The sequence below is a fragment of the Pseudopodoces humilis genome, chromosome 3 (genome assembly GCF_049639895.1).
Source record: "Pseudopodoces humilis isolate 2021_Gansu_Grassland_sample_001 chromosome 3, ASM4963989v1, whole genome shotgun sequence".
Taxonomy (NCBI): Eukaryota; Metazoa; Chordata; class Aves; order Passeriformes; family Paridae; genus Pseudopodoces; species Pseudopodoces humilis.
Window position 1 is genome coordinate 29,907,942 of NC_142202.1, and position 14,750 is coordinate 29,922,691.

At 32.5% G+C, this 14,750-nt stretch overlaps 1 protein-coding gene across 6 annotated transcripts in view; it reads right to left on the reverse strand.

The window, feature by feature from the left end:
* The window catches only part of KIF6 (kinesin family member 6), a 247,134-nt gene that overhangs the window by 176,544 nt on the left and 55,840 nt on the right, over positions 1-14,750 (reverse strand). For all 6 annotated transcript variants that reach the window (XR_015772098.1, XR_015772096.1, XR_015772097.1 and 3 more), the window contains one exon: positions 13,543-13,646. Coding sequence is in view for 3 of the 6 variants with exons in the window: in XM_088052351.1 (XP_087908477.1) it covers positions 13,543-13,646 (104 nt within the window). In the remaining 3 variants the exon portion in view is untranslated. The remainder of the gene's footprint in view (positions 1-13,542; positions 13,647-14,750) is intronic.

Here is a 14,750-nt window from a genome sequence, read left to right on the forward strand (position 1 = left end):
GCTTTCCCATTTTCATCATTTCACTTAAATAACAAGAAACATATATGTTGTCTATTCCACTCATTAAATATCTAAAATTCACAGCTTCTGAATTTATACAACCCTCCCTGAAGTCAATGTACATGAGTTGTGCATGTGGAGAGCTTGAAGGAGAAGATATTTAAAGAGTAATATTAGCTATAGAAATATTATTGGCATTGACTTGCTTCTCAGCTGAAGAGACAACAAAATTTACTCAGTAAAGGAAACCAAAATCTTATTTATTGCTATGTAATTTTTTACAGCATTAAGAGTACAACAGAACAGAACCTAATAGTACAAAGTTACTCATACTCTTTGAAGACACACTAAGCACAAATAGCAGGAGATTTAATCCTTTATCCATGGAGGCCAGCATTTGTGTAAGCACTGGGAAAAGACAGGCATTTATACTGTTAATGAGAATATGATTGTGATTGCACAGACAAAGTAAGTCAGTATTCGCCACTATCTTAAGCACCTTACTGGTTTCAGTAATTAAGAGGAAACAAGTGAAAAATGTTTTTTGATAATTAGATTGTCTAGACTGACTATATGAAATCATCAATATAAAGAGGGCTTTATATTGAATTATGAAGGAGATGTTTTTAATCTTTCAGAGATTATCTGGTTATCAGGGATTGACCCATACTCAGATTACAACAGATTTAGGCTGTGGGAATCAATCAAAAAAATTACACTAACTTGCATAATTACAATTGCCATAATGTGAAGATATTTCAAGAGAAAGAAAGAATATATAATTCCTGAAACATTATGCTCTATTTTTTGAAATTATTATTCCAGTCAAGCATCAAGGTTCATTTGTTAAGTGTAACAAATTAGACAAGCCGTAGTTATAAACCGCTATTTCCTCTAATATTACCTTTTTTGAATTCTTGATAAAACTCAACAGTCCAATTAATTTTTCAATTTCCAAGTAGTACATAGAAACCAAAAGAGATCTGAGCACCAAAAGATTGAGTCAAGTCTGAAATAGCACAGTGTAAATCTGAAGTTATAAATCAATTCAGCCTCTTTCCAAGCTGTAGGAAACCCTAGATTGTCAGTATATTTTTAGATAAATTTTCAATATTACATTGTTAAGAATGAGAACAAGAAAAGGAACAGATCATCCAAGTCTAAATGCTATGGATAAAACAAAAATAAAAATAAATAAATAAAAGAAAACCAGCTATGCAAATCTCCATGAATACTAGAAAAGAAATCACTGCCTCCCTCACGCTTTTAGGTTTCCATGAGCACAAAAATCCACCAGAACTCAAATTAAAAAAAGACAATGCTGCTTCATTTTCAGAAACATTCACAAGATTAATCAAGGAGACAATAAAAAATCACAGGGCAAGGGAAAAAAATACAGATGAGAATAAGCATAAAAAAAGAATACAGACTGTACATTTACTTTTTTCTAACATGTATTAGACAAGGTATATGTGTTTGCTAGGTGGCACAGAAACAAATGACAATAGAATTTACAAGATTAATATCCTTTTCTTCTCATATTCTTAACTATATCAGTTTACTGTTTACCTCTTAATACTCCATAAACTAAAATATATGGAATAGATGAAAACTAAAGCAAAGAATTATATAAAATAGGGCTGTAAAAGATTTATGGAATTCATATAGGGCAGCTACAGTTACAAGTCCAACACATTCTTTCTGGTCAAAACCATGCAGAGGCTGTACTCATCCTCCAACAGAGAGTGAGAAAAATGTTTTTGGAAATAAAGGAGAGCCAAAATAGCTTTTGTTTTTCATTCTGTTACCTTCAAGAGATGGATAATACCATTCTCCTTAGCAAGAATAGCATCTTCTGATTAGTCACCTATGTTTGATCCTTAGTTTTCTACAAGGAGAATGCACATTAAACTGTTTTTCTCAAACAAACTCCTTTTGCAAGAAAATATGTCAGCAAGAATTGATCCAGAAAAACAGATTAAACACCCCAACACTGAACAAAGTAGGGTCTAGCTGCTCATAGAGAGTTAGAAGCCTAGAGAACTTTCTAGCAAATCTTGCTTTACTGGCCTACTCAGATCCATGGGTATGTGGCAGAACAAAGGTAATATGAAATAATGTGGTAAAATAAAAATCTTCTTTTTCTAAAGGACCGTTTTTCAACTCAGTAGAATAACAAAAAGACATAGGAAATAAAGTATTTCTAGTCATCTATTGTGGGTCAGCCCTGAGACCATACACCAAGTCAGTCAGTACGCCCTATTTTCTGTAAGAGCTGTGAACTAGAATTTCTTTCAAAAAGACCTGAGCAATTAATCCCATTATTTACTTATGCTATTATGCCAAAGATAATGGTCAATATTGTCATGTCCCCTCAAAACAGAAATTAGGAAATAAAGCTGCCCAAAAAAGGGCATTTTGATAATGAACTTCCTAAAGTAAAGACGATGCTGGAAACAGAATATATACCATGTTTGAAAAATTTCTAAGTATGTGACTGAGCTTTTCTTCTAGGCTATACCTTATTTTTTCCATTACACAAACTGCCAAAAGTCAATGGGAAGATAGCAATTTATTAAAATCATATACAGAGGTTCTACAATATGATTGAGAGTGCCAAGATAATTCATAAGCTAGAGGGAAGGAAAAAAAGTCCAAATGCTTTGGTTCAAGCATAAAATGAAAACCAACTAGAATCAAGAAGAAAAAGCATCAACTAACAACATACCAAAACCACTTTCCATAATATTGAATATATATGAACACTGCTGCTTATAGTATGATATTATGTTTTCCTTTCCTTAGGAAAGTATTTATGACTGTATTTATGGATAATATAATAGGAATAATTATAAATAATATATAAATATATAAAATAATATTTTATAAGCTATTATAAATATAAAATATAAATATAAATCATAATAGGAAAGTATTTAAGACTGTATTTATGAAGATTAGTACTACAGCAGTTCTGGACCTCCCTGTCATATGAGAGATGGACTACAGAAGAAAAAAATCCTGTTTTAACTTTCTATTTCTCAATCATTACTTAAAAAATGATCTTTGAAAGGCATCAATTGATAGCAAAAAGAAAAATCCCTCAACTAAAATTAAAATTGAAGATAATCAAGCCAAAGACCTAGTAATGAAATGACACCAAAAACCTTGAAACAAATACCTGTCACTCACTGGAGCAGAAAACCTGATAAAGAGATGCTCTCAGTACTGTCATCTGAAGATCAACGCTTGGAATTTTATTTCACACTGGAGAGACCCTTTTAAAAAAATACTTAGCTCTAAGAATTCACACTGCTCTGCTTTTAAAGTCAGCTTGATAGGAAAAAGCTATGATGGAAGTTGTTTAATTAACTGAAATTCAATGGAAACCTAATTATGGAGAGAGGTACAAGCACTGAATTGAAAATTACTGAATTGCTTACTTGTCAAACTTAACTGCTTCAGTGGAAATATTCATTATGAATATGTATTTCAGAATTAGGTACACTTCTAACATAAGATGATCTATTTGATTTATTTCAATTCAAGGTAATTTTGTTATGCTGGTGAGTTACATCAGAAAAGGCTCTATTAATCTGAAACAAAAGTACCTAGCCAAAAGATACTTGCACTGAAATATTAAACTAGTATTGAAAAAATTTCTAAACCTAAAAGTATCTCTTATAAATCCTAAAAACTTTATTTTTGTGTATTAACAAATATTAAACTAATAGTCTTTCATTTGTTGTAGTTAATAACATTAGCAAGCCAGATACTGCATTCTTCATTAGTTTTAGCTTATTAAGCCTCTCAATAATAATTCCATGCAGAATTAATGCTAATCAAAACTGGAACATGGATGATCACAGCTAATTTCATATGACAGTAAAATCATATGACGATGTCTCTTCTAACTAATGGACATCCAAAGCTATTCCTTTTTTCTCTTTTCTCTTGTATGTTGTAAGGTAAATTATACAGCATTAAATATTATTTAATGTTATTAAAGTAAATGAAGACTCCAAAGGTGATTTTTAATAGATTTCTGCTTTTTTACTACTGCAAGATTCTGCCCTGAGAACAGCATGCTTACCTTACACTAATAAGAGCAAGAGTGTGCTGTAGCATATTGCCAGAACCCTGCTGTATCAGAAATAATTTTCCCAACAGAAATTCTCCGAAGGATGAATATGTAAGTGTAAACAAAGAACCATTCTTCTCTGTGAAAAACAGAGTAAGCAAAGAGTGGGGCTTTCTTTCCCAGTGCTCATCAGAGAAAAAAAAAAAAAAAAAGCAAACCACAAAGCCCAAAGAACAACAGATTACACACACACAAAAGTTTTTAAGTCAATGTAAAGGGAACAATATTGATTTATGAGATTAGTTTAAAACTAATTTTGATAGTGGTGTTTTACGTAGTAACATAGCACAAATAGAAAGGTGCTGACAAAGGCAGGTTTGTGTCATGATACCAGAATGTGAAACTACAAGTTGTGTCAAGCACAAGTCCTTATGCTGGTGCTTAGATGAAAGCTCACAGTAGAACAGTCATAAAGAGTTGGGATGGAAACATGTTAAATTAACAGTGCTCTTTCATTAGTGACTGTAAATCAGGCCTAAGTTCCTGGTCTAGCCTTCCCCTCTTTATATCTTTTTTTTTTGCAAATAATGTAAACACACACTGTACTGCAGCTTGGAGATGGCTTTTACATTATCAGCTTTTTTTCTCTTCTGTTATTTTCCACCCTCCAGAAATTCTTCTGTAATGAAGACTGCTTATTGTTTAGACCACACATAAATCACAAAACCTTTCTACACACATTACTTCAGATTCCATGCAATTTTTTTTTTTCTCATAGCGCAACTGCAGAATAATTAACTGAGCACTGTACTACTTCACTTTAATCCATTCCTTAAATACCACGTACCTATATTTTTTTAAAAAATCTGCATCTGAATTGGTCATTTGTTTGGATGAACCAGGATTCAAATTACACGGCTGAAATTCATCAGGAAAGCACTCACCCAACCGAGTATGCTTTTAAAGTTTGGAGCTCTCAAGAGCTTGCAGGATGCACAGTCTCAAAGCATAGATCTGGAAGGACTTGCTTTGACCTTGCTTTATGTGGCATGATTCATTTCTGAGAGAACTTGCCCTTTAAGCCTTGATCACTGATATTGTATGTTATGTATCAAACCTAAGATGACTTTAAATAACAATTAATTTTGTGCGTCAGTTGTGAACTCTCTCACAAGCAAAAATTCAAGTTTATGAAAAACAGGCTGCTAATAAGGCAGCTGATGAAGCACTTGTGGTAATCAGAGAGTTCATTTTTATTAAACAAGTTTGTTTACCTTGACTTTGCAATAGTTTTCCCATTTGTAATCTAATTGTTATCAATGCATTTCAAAATATATTAATTCTGAAAATCATCATTAAGTTTAATAATGATGTCTATATTATTTAAATAGGAACTCCATATCTCTACAAATTTTATGAATCCATTGATCTAAAAAATACATGATAATGGAAGCAGAATGACAATTACATTTAAGAATAGCTAACCTGAAGCTAAGTTAGCTTCAAGGGTGCATCAGTATGGGAAGACCATGGAGATTCAAAGTTGATTTTATAAATAATGCTATGGAAGATAAGAGAAGAAAAAGAAAGGTATTTCCAGGCATTGTTGTCAATGAAATGACAGAAGGTAAAAGTACACAGAATACATCCAGCTTACCCTGAGAAGAGCTATTATACATTACTGACAGGTAGTGCACATGACAGCATAACTGACATATATAGAGGATAATGCTGTATTCCTATCCAGAGGTAATTGCTTAACCTCTCATTTAACAAAAGTGTGCTAACGTCTGGGTGAAATAATAATTACTAAGGTAACTAAATAGTGGAAGCAGTTACATAAGCCTTTGTAAAATTCCTTCAGTAGGTATTTCATGGAATACTTTTATCATCATACCCCTGGTATAGACTGCATTGATTTGGTGCAGTCTTAGACCAGGGTAGTAAGAACATTAAGTCTTTGAGCGTCTTATGTTTTTTACAGTCTGGAAGATTTTTACAGCTTTAAAAAATCTATACAGTGCTCTAACAATACATATTACAGGATATTCTTCTGAATTAGATGGTTACCATGTGGCAAACGTGTATGTAAGATGAATTTCTACACAGTTGAAAATCATTCATTTCAATGATGAAATGCACACAGCTCTAAATCTTTCTATGAGTAAGAAAAGGGGTGATTTGGACTGGACAACAAAAAGAGCAAGACTGGCTTATGAGGGAAAAAGGTGCCTACTGCATGTAATTCTACACATGCAAATTTTTTTGAAGAGAAGAAACACATCAAATAGCTTGCTGAGTAGATGATTTCCTTATTCAACAGCACTTTATAAAAACAACCCAAAAGCGTACACATAAAGGAATGCTTCTCACTGCCAGCAAATACTTTGGCCATAACAGTAGGTATGTTCTAATCATTGGAGTGTATCTAAAAGCAGAAAGAGAAAACTATCCTTAAATATATCAAAATTTAAAAAAAATCAAAATATCTACAAGGTAGGAAGAATTTGAAATAAAATGAAATTACATAGGACAAACATAACAGCAATTCAAAGAAGGCAAAAGTACTCATATGGATGAACACTAATATAATTCTACAGCATAAAGGACAGAAGTAGTTAAAAAAAAAAATCTGTTAAGTATCACTGGTTATTAATTAGATGCATAAGCTCTAAGAAAGAAAAAGACTTTCAAAAAGTATTTAAAGTTCCAAAAGATATAAACAGGTATTTAGTGGCACTTACAGAGGACCAAATATTCAATGAATTTCAGTGAGATTCATAAAGCTGCTATATTCACTTCTGATCATATGTATTTGAAAATTGGCTCCAAGATTTTTTCTAAATAATCAACTGAAGCTATGTTATCTTTTCTCCATACACCTCACTAATATGAGTTTATTTCACTATAATTGTTGAAACCATATAATATCAGATGACCAGTATAATTTTGAACACTAAAACACAGGACATCATCTACCTCCCCTGTCTTGGGTCGCAATGCATACAACCAAAAGTATGTATTCTACTACCATCTGTTAAAATCAGGTGGGACAGTGTTCTTTATCCCTGCCACAACCCATCCTCCCTCCAGGGGGATATCTTCTGATAACGGGCCATTGAGTCTCACTAACATGACTGATAAAGTTACATCATCCCATTGTGGGATGCTCCACCCAGGGGGAGGAGCCAAGCATTCCTACCTAAATATAATCTGAGATTTGTAACACCACAGTCAGCCTTTTTCCACTAAATTCCCAGAGGAAAACTGGACCCATCCACACCATCACTGGACCTGCAGAGGAAAACTACACCCTTCTACAGGATCATTGCTGATGAACCACATCTGTCACTCTAGGAGGCCTGCAGCCACCCTTTAATCAGACCAACCTGACCAACAGGGTGTCAGGTTGTATCCTGACTTTGTCAGTTTTTCTCCATTTTTATTTTAATTTTCCTAGTAAAGAACTGTTGTTCCTATCCCCACATTTTTGCCTAGGAACCTCCTGATGTCAAGATTATGATAACTCAGTGGGGTGGGTGTGTGTGCGTTACACTTTTCCATTTCAAGAGTGGTTTCTGCCTTCCTTAGCAACCTGTCTGTTTAAACCAAGACACTCACTCCCACCCCCATGCTGAAACAATCTATCCTTTGCTATCCTTTGAAAAGAACTTTACAGTTTATTATCTCTGAATAGTTTCAATTTAAAAGATGATCTGTTTAAATAAGATTTTTTCCCTCCTTTTTTCAAGGACCCTGGAACAAAAAGCAGTATCACAGAATATTATCTTTAAGCATGTAGCTTAGGCAGATGCACTAGGAATCTGAACTTTCTGTGCTGTTGCTACAGATTTCATAACATGTAGGTGAAAAAATGTCCTCTACAAAAATTCATTGATTTAATAGCATTCTAAATCAGCCATCTAAGCAAGCCGTTAACGTGAGACATTTTAAGACTACTTTATAGTTATGGTAACTTGTTTTCTATTGAATACTGCCCACACAGCTAATGGTAGTCAATCTGGTAACTTCTACACAGATCTATGGTCTGCAAAGCTGTGTTGACAAAAGGCAAGATGATATGTCTTTATTTCTTCCACCTTGCAAATGAAATTGAACATTGACATCAGCAAATAAGAACATTTGCTCTGCTTTGTAAAGGAAGCCATTTGTGCAACAGGTTAGCTGAGCAGCTGTTAAAGCTCTATATTGTACAACAACACAATATTGGTAATACTAAGATAGCATACAGATGTCACTATGTTGAAACAGAAAAAATGAATTACAGAAGTAATGAGATCTCCAGGACTTGAGTAAGATGAAAAATACATGACTGTTGAAGTAAAAATAGAAGTGTCTCTAATAACATATGAATCCGAAAGAAATAAGGTAAAGTTATTAATAAATTAAAGTGCTAAGCCAGTACTTCATGTCCTGTTCTTAAAGATTTCCAATTGGCAAAAGCTTTGGAAGCGTGGGTGCTCTGGAACATAGGACATTGATTTGAAATCCTGATTTTCTGGGTACACACTAAATTGCTAGTGAGCTCATTTATATTAAAAAAAAATAAATTCCAAATTATTCAAGCTAAAAGGACTTTCCCTTTTGCTTTTGTCATACAATTCACAAAAAAAATAATTTTAAGGTAATTTAATTCTATTCTAAAGAATAATGCAGATGCCTTAAAGAGTACAATTTCCTTGTATTTAGGATGTATGATGTTATTTTTTACTTTTTAAAAATAGTTCAAAGAACTCCTTTTCTAATGTTTTTTCCCTTAAATATGAAACTAATTCTTAAGTTCAAAAAAATATTTAGATCAGCCCATTACTGCTGAGGAAGCAGAATGTAAGATCCAAAGCAAGTAATTCAGGTTTTGGAAGCATTTTATGAACTACATTCTGAACCACTTATGTAGAGTAGCTGAATTTTTAAGCTTTGCTTTTTAGATAAACAAAATGAGAGCAGAAGAATTCATTTATGTTTAACATTTATGAGAACAAAATAATAAAATCAAAAATATGACACAGTAATGCAAATGTTCACCATTTAACACAGAATTCTGAATTCCAGACAGCTGTAGCTTTAGTCACACAAAACTGGTAAGCTGTGTCATATTATAATTTACCATTCCCAAGAAAAGTCAAGAGCATTCATTTTCCGTTTTGTTTTAAAATTATTGAATGGTAATGTGACATTTTAGTGATTATGAGGAAAGCCTATTTGACAGATTTTTTTCCCTCCCTTTAAATGAAAAAAAAAAGTTAAAATAAATCCCTGAAGACATTTCTTTAATTTAACTGAGGAAAAAAAATGAAGAATGAAAATTGGCTTATTTATATGCTACCTGCAAATATTTAGCAATTCTAACTGCACTGGGTAGCCCACCAATTTAATTTTGAATGCTCTGAATGCAGTAAGTGGAATGAAGCTCATTATTGCAAGAAATGTTCGGTATTTCTTGACTTAGTAAATCAAGAAACATATAAAATATAATTTTTATTATAAAACATATTAGTATCACTTATTTCCTGGGCAATCACTAACAACTCCTGCAACATATGTTGAAAGCAATAAAACCTATGTAATACCATATGCATTGTGTTAGACTAAAATATATTCGGTCTATACATGTATCGCTGGACTCGGTTTCATTTTGGCATCTGTCTTCTACTGAAAAGTGCCTGAGATAAAGTTTTTTGTGGGACAAAAATATGTACTCAGTGCATTGAGTTTTTCACTGACATGTTTTGTACCTTGGACCATCTGTGCTCAGCATCAAAGAATAAAAAAAACCACCCAGGATCAGAATACTTTCAGCAGACTAATTTTGTTGTGACCTCTGTTAGAATATGTATGATGAATCAGAAAATTAAGAATTAAAACACGCCCATTTTTTTATAAGATTATCTTTTGTAACACTTTTCCTTACTAGTCAATTATTTGAAATAAAATTAACCACAGTTAGACTTCAGTCAAAGTCTAAGAATTTGGAAAAGAACTACATTAACTTGAATTATTTATGTAGATATATGTATACATATATATATACACACATGATGAGATACAGTTTTATTAAAGTTTAAACAGAAGATATCCTAACTAAATAGGATTTGAAATCCACAATGACCTTGATTAAAATTTCCTAACATTTAAAAAAATCATCAATAATAATGAAAGAATCCCATACAATACTAGTCCCTTAAGAATCATTCTTGGGTAGCCAACTGAAATAAAGCCTATGTTGCATTATCACCTATACCATGTTTCTTTTCTTCCTCTGCCTGTCATAGCAAACTGATCTGTATGGCTCCTGAGAAATAATATTATTTATGTTTCATTATAGATCCAAAACCAGATGTGAATCCCAACATAGATGTTTTCCAGTAATAGTCAATCATGATTTTATCAGCCATCATCCAGGTCCATACTTCTGTTTGGACTACTCACTTCTGTGTCACCCTGAAAATCAAGCTTTCTGACATTGTTTTCATAGTTTCTAAACACTTTCCCAAGAAAGTAACTATAAACATAGGTGTTTATACATTCCATTAAAACATGTCTTTTGATAGACGTTTCTTACGACCAGTATAGTTGAGAAAGTAATAACCTAACTATCCAATCCCTGGTCGTTGTCGAGAATCTATAAACACTAAAACAACAAAATAAAGTTTCTCCTTCCTCTACCACACATCGAGCAGTGTCTGTGTAAATCATTTCATGTCCAACAATGACTCTTGTATATTTATTCTTTAACGTGTACAAACTCTCCAGGTAATGAGTAGCTCCAAACTCAGATGGCCAGTCCCAATGAACTGAACGGCCATGAAGATTTGCTGTGTTATGGTGCTAATTGACTCTTAACTGGAGACAGAACACTTAGATGTTATCTGCTGATTGTCATAAATGCTCAGAACATTTACGGACCTCAGGCTCAGACATGTAAATCAGCATGGTCACAAATGTTATTGCCATATGAAAGCAAGCTCAAAAAGTATAAATGTTCAAAACCACAAGAAGATACTTTCATTGAAGTAGTGGCTTTTTATACTATCATTTAATTATATTTTCATTTGAGTGTTTGAACCACATCAGTTGTTTGTTTATCTGTGAGCCCTTTATTTGCATGAACACAGACAAAACTCATAAACCCTGACATTTGATATTTTCCCTCCCTTGAATTGCTCTAGAAAAGATTGACTTAGCTTTCAACATTCCACTCAACTGCAGCCCAAAGTACTAACTTTGCCAATCTGACTCATGTATGTGACAAGTATTCTCTTGCACTCTCTTTGCCTCTCTCTTTGAAAAAACTCTGTATATCCAATTTTTTTTTCACTTTAAATTACATTAAGAAAATGATCCCTGAAAAATGTCATTATATGGCATTGATGACTAATGAGATTGTTTGAGGCTCTTCTTGTATAGTACTGATCCTCAGGAAAATTATTATATCCCAGTCAGCAGTATTTAAGTGCTGTTCTACATTTTAATTCCACAGCATTTGTTCCAAGAAAGAACTTATTTCTGAAACAATGAACACATGTGCTACATGAGACTAAGTATAAAAAAATGATGAATTCAGAAACCTTAAAATTTTGCACTGACCTAATGTAGCTGAGGTCCTTGAAAGTTATTTCTCATTATGTGACTTAATACAGGTAGAAACTCATTAAAGTCTCCACCCTGCTTCCTTCTGGAGTAATGGGTTGCAAAATTCCTTGTTATGATCTCAGAAGAAACCTTTTCTGGCAGTGTAATGCACTATATATTGTGCTACATAGATAAAAAGGAAAAACATATCTAATACACTTTTTGATCCCATTTCTGAAACCAGGCCTCCCAGATGTATGCTATAGTGCAATTGTATGCAGATGGCACATTCCTAATTTTCCTTTGCATAATCATAATGAAAAAATTAATCAACCATTAATCCATTACTATTTATCACCCATTCTATTTATAAGACTGCCATTTCCATGGCAAAAAGGTAAAAATTTTAGGAAATAAGATTTGTGACTATGATCTTAGAAAACCCAAATGATTTCCTAAACCCCAGTTTCTCTATACAAAGTAAGCAGTAACAGGTCTAAACAAGAATATAGTGGAAAATTCATGTGACAAATGCTTACAATAATGTTATGAAAGCATTTATCTAAACCAAAATATAGATTATTTAAATATGTCTGAATAAAATCACTAAGAGTCAGTCATCTTCTGAAGAGTATAAAGAAGGGTTTCTCTTTACCCTTCTGCCAGGGTAAAAAGAAACTAACTAATAAGGGCATTTAATTCTGCATATAATGAAAAAGAAATGTACTTTTCTTTCTGTGGCTAGGCTTAGTCACATCTAGTGCTACTCTGCAATATTATTTGTGCATTTGACCCTCGTGTTTGGGCAGATGATAAGTATATATAGACTCAGTAGGAACTCCAGGGGCATTTCTGGTTAGGAGAATACAGTGATAACTGCTGATGTAAATGATTGATAATAACAGCAATATACATGAGAAAGTCAAGGTTCAAGCTTGTCCTCATGTCTCCAGACTCTCCCATGTATCAGGAGAAATTGCTAGTACTGTTGTCTTCTGGACCTGTACCTTGAGAAATTAAAGACTAAATATTCCCACGGCTTCAATTTGGTTACTGTTAACATACTAATCAAACAAAATTAGCAGTTACTTATTTCCTTTTAGAGTTGAGGTACAGAAATTAAATAGGTCCATACTACAGAATCAATTTTACAAGCCTGGAAATTGAATTCAGTTATAGTGAATTACTCAGGTCTATTATTTAGACCTGAGTAGATACATCATATTTAGGAAGTTTCTATATGCTGTACTGTTCCGTTACCAAAATCTGCAAAATATTACAATATTTACCTGAATTAATACAACATATTGAACAATATTCAACAGCATATTCAGTTGAAAAAAAAAGAATATTTGGCTTTTAAGATATTAATTGTGTATCAGAAATATGAGATTTCTTTTGGTTTATGTCAAACTAACAGTGCAACAGATACATCTTAGCACAAGAATAATTTTTGAACTCTACTCAGATTGTATATCCAGTTTTGAGAGCGACTATTTTTCATTCTGCCCTATTATACAACACTTTTTTTTGCCTGGCATTTGACAGGCATTCCCATCCTTTGCATTTACTTCACTTCCTCAATGCTGAGGCTGCGAAAACAAAGCCAAGCAACCTCATAAAGCTTTTCATGGAAATCTGCCATTCTAACTGGGACGTAACTCCACTTTATTATTCACTCAAGGAAGTTTAAAACTCTGAGATGAATTTAAGTATTTATCCCAATAAAGAAACAACAACAATAATAATAAATATAATTATAAATATATTTATAAATATATTTATTATTATTATTATTATTATTACTACTACTACTACTACTAATAATAATAATAATAGAAGAAAATGAAAACAATATAAGATATTACTGAAGTAGTTCTTCTTGGGAAAGCTCTGACATTCTTTGCTTGCCAGTCACCAGTGCCAACTCATCCTTCAAATCCCGGATCTCCTTTTTCAGCTGGACAATCATCTACAAACAGCAAGGCATAAACCAAACATCACCTAAAAATTAATAGCTAGTTTAAAATTTTTGCAGTAGAAGGTTGAGTTTAGGTAAATATATTATAGTTTTCTCTTTTTTTAAACAAGATGTCTCTTCTAAAAACTGTCAAAATGCCTTAAATACACCAAGCAGCTTTTTTTTTTTTAATATTTTTCCATTTATAAACACAAGAAAAGTCTTCCAAATTCAGGAAATTCTTGTGTTAGATGACATGGCTGTACAGAAAGAGTTCAAAAGAATTTTTGCAAAAGAGAAATATAATTTGACATAGGAATAAAAAGACCTTTTCTGACTCATTAGTTTTGTCTCTTAATAATGAAAACACTTCTAAGAACTGGCATTTTTGTTAGAGAAAGGGCAACTACACAACAAAAAATATTTTTTTTGCTTTTCCCTATAGAAACAAGTTTCAAAACAACATCTTAATTTTAATCTTACCTTTCTTCTTTATCATGTGAAATTTCACTATTATTAGAATTACAGCACACTATACTTTTAGGATGCATCAGTTGCTAGCAACAAACTGATAGCATAAAGCAATATAATGAAATTAAATTTTATTAATGAATATTAATGTGAGAATATTACATGGAAAACTGAACTAGATTTTTAATTTTTAAATTCTAGGAAGTCATCGTTGGAATATGTATTTTGGGAATAAATGTATGCATAAAACCAAATTTTCCTAATCATTAAACTCTCAAGGCCAAGTTCTACAAAGCAGGGCAATATGCAAATACCTAAGACATGAATGAGTGCATGCTTGGATACTTTATGATTACTCATTTAATGAACTCTGCCTTTATATGGCTGAAATGTATCATTAGTCCAGTGATATTTTTAGGTGGATACGCATACACTGATTCCTTGTGCAAAATAAGTTTCCAAGAGAAGAATGTTTTCAAGGAAAAATTAATCACTTTTGATTGCATGCACTTTCCAGTAAAGAGATTGTTGAAATTGATTACACATATTTTCACTGGATGTTAAAACTCCTTCAAGCATTTCTCTTTCTTTTAATGGTTAAATTTAAACTTCCTAAATTTTCACTTTAAAAATCAAATTATTTTA